The sequence below is a fragment of the Benincasa hispida genome, chromosome 1 (assembly GCF_027475165.1).
Source record: "Benincasa hispida cultivar pf3 chromosome 1, pf3_genome.v1.1, whole genome shotgun sequence".
Taxonomy (NCBI): domain Eukaryota; kingdom Viridiplantae; phylum Streptophyta; class Magnoliopsida; order Cucurbitales; family Cucurbitaceae; genus Benincasa; species Benincasa hispida.
In genome coordinates, this window is record NC_143478.1 from 24,230,171 (window position 1) to 24,237,301 (window position 7,131).

At 30.4% G+C, this 7,131-nt stretch overlaps 1 protein-coding gene across 1 annotated transcript; it reads right to left on the reverse strand.

Annotated features, from left to right (window-relative positions):
• Positions 1–542: 542 nt before the first annotated feature.
• On the reverse strand, positions 543–2,164 carry LOC120088641 (MYB-like transcription factor EOBI). The gene is made up of 3 exons (XM_039046060.2): positions 1,799–2,164; positions 1,583–1,712; positions 543–1,508 (listed from the first exon to the last, which is right to left on the reverse strand). Exons 1-3 carry the CDS (start codon positions 1,962–1,964, stop codon positions 908–910), a joined length of 897 nt encoding a protein of 298 aa, XP_038901988.1. The 5' UTR covers positions 1,965–2,164; the 3' UTR covers positions 543–907.
• Between the last annotated feature and the right edge of the window lie 4,967 nt (positions 2,165–7,131).

The following is a 7,131-nucleotide window of genomic DNA, read 5'->3' on the forward strand; positions in this document are numbered from 1 at the left end:
TTCTAATTTATCGATATATTTTTGTATAATTAAAATGGATATAAAAATTATTAGCTCATAAATAATATTCTTTATATATGTATCATCGCTATAAAGACGAATAAGTTATTTTAGGATTTTCATTGACATTGCCTTTTAATTTAATTGCTAGACAACTCTAATCATTATTTTAAAAATTAAGGGTGTGGTTGTGTGTGTTTTAGTTTAAGTTCAATAATTCAAAAACAACATACATATATAAGTTAAAATATAATTTTAATACATGTATAAAATTTTCAATTTCACTCTAGTACTTCTAAATGTCTCAATCAAGTCTTTATACTTTAAATAAATCTCTTTTTTTAATTAATCTTTATCCAAACTTTTTTAGAGAAAATTTTCATCCAAGTTAGAAACCATGTGAATATCTTTAAAAAATTAATGGATTGAATGTTGATAGCTATTGGTATGAATTATTTTGACTAATTGGAAACAAATGAACAAATGAACTAAATTTAAATGCTACTTTCTAGCCCTAAATATAATTATCAAAACTCAAGGAATTTATCATGGAACCATTAAATAATTATTTTAAAGATAAGGAAAGAGGGAATGAAGAAATAGCTAGCTAGCTAGCAGCCTACCACTCCCTTAAATGATATAGAAAGAACAAAAAAAAAAAAAAAAAAAAAACCCTCAAGATTCAATTATACAAATTCCCCCCAAGCCCCAATAATTGGAAATTTAAAGAAACACTTTTTTAAAAAAGAAAAAGAACAAATCCAAAAAATTGGACTCTGTTCTTGGTAAAATCCTATAATTCGTTTTTTTTTTTTTTTTTTTTTTTTCAGATCATGGTCTTCAGCTCTACAAATTATGTATATTTCTCCTTTTTATTAATCTTTTTCTTCTTTTTTCTTTTAAATTATTAATTCAATTGCTGCTGCAAGAACCAGAAGTAATCGGCTCCGGCGCCGGCAGCATTCCATAAACTCTCCGACGTGTCAACACCGCCGTCCGCCGCCATCCACTGGCAAGTACTCTGCTCCATCCCCTGAAAATCCAATGTCTCCTCGTTAAAGAATCCAGGCGCCGGACTCTGCAACGGCGGCTGCTCCGCCGCCTCCTGACCGTAACCCACCGGAAAACAACTGAAATTATTGTAGCAATCCGTCAATTCCGACACGGAGGAACCGCCGCCGCCGCCGGAGCTAGAATTCTCCGACGTGTAACTTGGAGTGACTTGTGGAGTACTGACGAAATCGCTCCCACCGTTCATCATCACCGCTGGCGGCGTCGGAGTCACCGATTCGTACGATCTATTCCCGTCTACGGCGGCGGAGGACACGGCGGCGGCCTGAATCCGTTCGACGAGACGCGGCATCCAGAGATATCGCATGGTATCTTTGAATTGTTTACTGTTAACGTCACATTTCAGCTGTTTTGCGTGCTTCTGAACTCGAGTCCTCCAATAATTCTTTATTTCGTTATCCGTTCTTCCCGGTAATTGTTGCGCAATTTTCGACCATCTGAAAAATAAAAAATTAGATAATTATATTTATATACACACATTTTGCGATTGAAAGCAATAAAATCGACGTACCGATTTCCCCAACGGGAATGAAGTTCAAGAATCAATAGTTGTTCTTCAAGCGTAATATTTCCTCGCCGGACATCCGGCCGGAGATAGTTCAGCCACCGCAACCGGCAGCTTTTTCCGGTACGTTTGAGACCTGTAAATCAAATTACCGATTCTCAAAATCATTTCAATAGACGAAATGCGCGAATGATAAAAATCAGAAACAGAGGAATCAGTTACCGGCACAACGAGCAAGGGAATTCCATCGGCCGTCGCCGTGATTAGCGATGTAATTGATGAGAGTTATGTCCTCTTCCACCGTCCATGGTCCTCGTCTCAGGTCGCCGTCGTCATCACCGCCGTGTAAGGTACCTGAATCGAACCTTCTCTCTTTATTTCCGTCCATATTCCGGCTATCAGCGGCGGGTTTGATTTGATTTACGACGGAGGTTTTTAGAGAGAGAGAGTGAGTTTAGAGAGAGAAAAGAGGACAAGAGGGCTACGGGGAGGAGAGAAAAGAAGGGGGGTTGGTTTTATAGATAGGAAAAGTTGAGGGTGTTAAAATGAGAGAAAAAGAAAAATTAAAGGGGGAAAGCCGCAATAAGGGAGTTTAATTAATTAATCACTTAATTACCACTTAAACTTCATTATTAATATAGTTAATGCTACTCTTTTCCCCTCTCGAGTTGTACATTTTGACTATTTAGAGCCAGTTTGAAACTTGAGCTTTCTTTATTTTATTTCATTTTAATTTAATTTGGGATTGTAACTGAGATTGTTCAAATATTATGATCCTGTCAACAACTTGAACTCAATAAATGGTATTATCATATTTTTCTAAACCTGTTTTTTCTGTGAATGCTCCTAAATTATCGAATGTTTGTCCGTTTAGTAATCATTTTATTTTTTATTTTTTATTTTTTAAATTAAGTCTGTGCACACTATTCCCACATCCAAATTTTTTCTTTTGTTATCTACTTCTTATAAAAAACCAAGCCAAATTTTGATAACTAAAAAAAATAGCTTTCAAAAAGTTATTTTTGTTTTTAGAATTTAGCTAAGAATTCAATAATTGTACTTTAAAAAAAATACAAATTATTGTAAGAAATGTGGATAAAATAAGCTTAATTTTTCAAAACAAAAAGTTACCAAACGGGACCTTAAGCTCATCCAAAATTTTATGTTAAGGGTGCACATTCATAATAACTTAAGAATTTTAACCTTTTTAAATTTATGACTATATATTGTAGGGTATTTGGGCCTCCGACTTCAATTGAGTGAAGTGGACTCCCATTATAATAGTTGGTATTTTCAACTATTATAACTTACAATATTTACTATTTCTTATTCAGACTAAAATAATCTATACCCAACACAGACTATTATAAGGCTACCTACGCACTAATCTAACTTATAGATTATAATAACTACTGACTATATATAATAACCAACTCGGCCTCTCAATCAAATGACACCGTAAAACTTAGTTTACTTTGAGTTTTGTCAATCTGATCGTCAAACTCAACTAGCATAAAATTTGTATATTGCCTATTTTAGTACAACAAAATGAGGATCAAATTTGAATTACTGACCTTAAGAAATGTAGTACATGTCTTGCTAAACTGTGCTCATTTTGATATTGAATGAATTTATTTGATTCTCTTATCGAAATGGGTTTTCTTCAACTTGTAGATTTATGTTTGAGAATAATTTTTTTTTGTACACAACTATGCAATTAAATTTAAATCTTAAAGGTTTTAATTTCATCCAATTGAATTTTAGGTTTGAAAAAGTAGTGAAATTAGTTCCTTCTCAACCAAATTTAAAAAAGGAAAAAAAAAAGCCAATGAAGCAAAACTCATAAAGTACACAAAATTCAATAAAAAAAAAATCCAACTTAAAATTACAACTTAAAATTACAAAAATACCCCCATGGAACAACGAAGATAATCAAAAGAACTGCAACTTAAACCCAATCTTGTAAACTACTCGAACCTAACCTTAAGTCAAATAATAATAATAATAATAATAATAATAACCTTAAATACAACCAGAAGAATTACAACTTAAAAAATAGTTTCATCATGTGCAAAAATGACCAACAAAACCATTAATCAAATTTCAAGTATAATTGCAACTTCACTTTATAAAGGCAATTAAATCTACCATCTATTCAAGTCTTTATATATGTACGATGAAATTAAAACGTCATTGTTGATATTAAATTTCAGCCACTAAGTTGAGCGTAAGAGCAAAAAGAAAATAAATTTTGTTTTTTCTTAAAATTATTAAGTTGGTGTACTAACGATCATGTACACGTTTCTTCATTCCTATCCCACATATGTTTAAATATAAATATCTAAAACAATAATTTTTTTTATAAATATAGTTTTAAACAATAATATTTTTACAGTAAATATAAAGAATATATACCGTATTAAAAAATTCTTATAATATTTTTTTAAGAAAAGAAAAAAACCTAGAAAATTTAACTCGACTCTTGGCTCAATAAGTATAGCCTCGTGTGGCCGCAAACTTTCAGCAATTTTACGGCTCATTGCCTTTCCCCTCTTTTTTCTTTTTTTTTTTCCTCCCTCCCTCCCTCTTCTCTTCTCTTATCTACTACCTATGGCCTATACTATATTATTTTCATCATCTAAATACTTTTTTATTATTAAACTTTCAAATTTGCTACATTTTAGTTTTAAAATCTTTAAAATATCTATTTTAATTTATAAACTTTCGAGTTTGTTTCATTTTAGTCCTAAATATTTCAAAATATCTATTTTAGTTTTCGGACTTTAAATTTGTTTCATTTTAATCTTTTACCTTCAAAATATCTATTTTAGTCTATAAACTTAAAACAAATCATTCTTTACATTATTATCTTTATTTACTTACTAAAATCGTTTGTTTCTAGCTTGAAATCATGTACATATTAGCAAGCTAGTATAGATATTTAATGCTATGTCATTAATTTCTTTAAAAAAGATATACAGGTAAAGGTCCAAAAGAGATATTTTCATTTATTTTTTCTCAACATATTTTAATGCTTAATATATGTGCAATTTTAGTTTTAGGCAAATAAGAGATCGATAACAAAAATAATAAAGAAGAATATGAAAATTACATATAGAACAAATATATATATGAATATTGTGTTAATAATCTTTGATTAGTGTAAAGAAAAAATATTAAAATATTAGTTTTTGATTGGTGTATTTTATTCTTTTTATATTATTTTAGTCGGTGTGATTTTAAGTGCCCTAATATAACTTTTTATCTTAAAATTAGTTCATATATTAATATAGCAGATACTGATAGATTATTATCATCTATTAATGATAGTCTGTGAGATTTTGCTATATTTTAACAACAGAAAAAGAAAGAAAGAAAATATTTATAACACAGTAGAATGGTAGAGATGGCAATGGGGCAGGGATGCAATCCTCCTCCTCTTCCCCGTGGAGATTTTTCATCCCACCCCACCACATTCCCTGTTTAGGGAGTAGGGGTTGAGGTTAGGGACTTCAAGTTCAGGGATCGGATCCATTATTTATTTTTATTTTTGATTATTTTGAAATAGTAAATACTTTAGGTAACAATTTCATCCATAGGAATTTTTACCAACCTTAAATAGAAGAGAAGAACCGATGATTAAATTTAAGGTTTAATTCTAGAATTTTATGATATATCTAGTTTCTAAACTTTTAATATTGTGTCTAAAAAGTCAATGCACTATAATTGGTTCATTATTTGGCTAATTCTAAAGTAATTAAGCCTGGATTTTTTAATTTTATGTTTGAATTATATAGAAAAACAAGTTTCTTTAAGTATGAAATTGTTAAACCTGTGTAAGTCTGTGTTTTAGTTCTAATTCATTAAACATATGGATTTACCAAAAGTATATATGGTCGATAAATTTGGAATTTGTAATAAATAATAGAAATTGATTAAAGTAATAAAATTATATATTAAATTAATGCTATTTTTATTATGAAATTAGGAAGTATTGTTTTAAAAATAAATAAATATTTATCATACATTTTCCACCCATTTTTCTTCCAATAGTTATCGTATAGAATATGTATTTAATTGTTCATGAAAATAAATTTTTAGAGTATTTATCAAAGTGTGAGGTGATCAAATATATATCTATATATATATATATATATATATCCATTATTCATTTAGTTATTCATTACTTGCTATGTTGACTAAATTTATTTACTAACTTTTATCAATATTTTTTTGAACTTCACCTTCTTTATTTAACTAATATATATGGTAAAGAAGTTAAAAACATTTTAAAATGTTAAAAAAGTGTGTTTTAAAATAATATTATGGTAAAAGTTATTAACTTCAAGATAAATTAACCACAAGAGACTAATAAATTAATTTTACAAATATCATCTCTCTAATTAATTTTATAAATAATATATTTATTTATAAAATTCATTTTATTTTGATTACACTTGTTAATGTATTATCAAATAAATATGTCATCAATCTTTATTTTCTCCCTCTCTCTTGTAATTACATCTAGAGATGTCCAATTTTTCCATAGATCGGAGTCCCATGGGACCCCACCTCGAATGAGACGAGGATTCCTTACTTAGGCAGGAAATGGGGGGAAAATTTTTTCGTGAGCTAAACGGGGACGGGGAATACATTCCCCGTCTCCGCTCCCGACCCCGACCCCGCCCCGTTTCCCATCCTCGCCCTGATTAGTTTTTACATATTTATTTAATATAGTTATTTAATATTATGTTATTATTATTATTATATAAATATTACATTTAAATTTCAAATTTGATTATTTATTAGGAAAGATAATGAATATGTTTAAATTTAGATTATATATGCGAATAGTTTAATTTATATTTATTCCTTTCTATTAAAAAAATAACTAGCTTTTTTTAGGTCAAAATTTGAGTAATTTATCTTTAAATTCAAATAATCATATAAAACTAACCATAAGAAACAATTTAGTGATAAAGTTAATTATTTAATTAAAATTTGCTCACATTAGTGATTTAAATTAATTGGCTTAAAACAAAGTAATGGGAAAAAGTTCCTCGCGAGGAACCCGATCCCTACAAATTTCCCGCGAGGAATCCCTGTGAGGAATTTCACGGGATGGGGAATGAAATGGGGAATGGGGACGGGAATGGGGAATGACATCCTCGGCCTCACCCCATCTCGTGGGCATCTCTAGTTACATCTAACTTCTTAAGTACCACTGATCTCTCTAATGAATAATATCTCATAGTCCTACTATAACCAAAACCCTCTCAAACCAAGAGAGAGTGTGGCGCCACATTGTTCCAGCCTAGAATCAGCCCTTAAGGGAGTAATTTATCTACTTACCCAGACGTTAGGGAATGAGTGAATACCGTCTTGTGTAGCTGTGCTCCCAGCTCCCCAATCAGACGAATCCCCAAAATGGTAGGCTTATTGAGTCGGCGATCTGGTCACTCTCACACATACAAATCAAAGGACCGCCTTCAAAACCAGAAATTCACAACTCACTCAGGATTTATGTCATGTCACCTATGGTCATCCTGATGAAA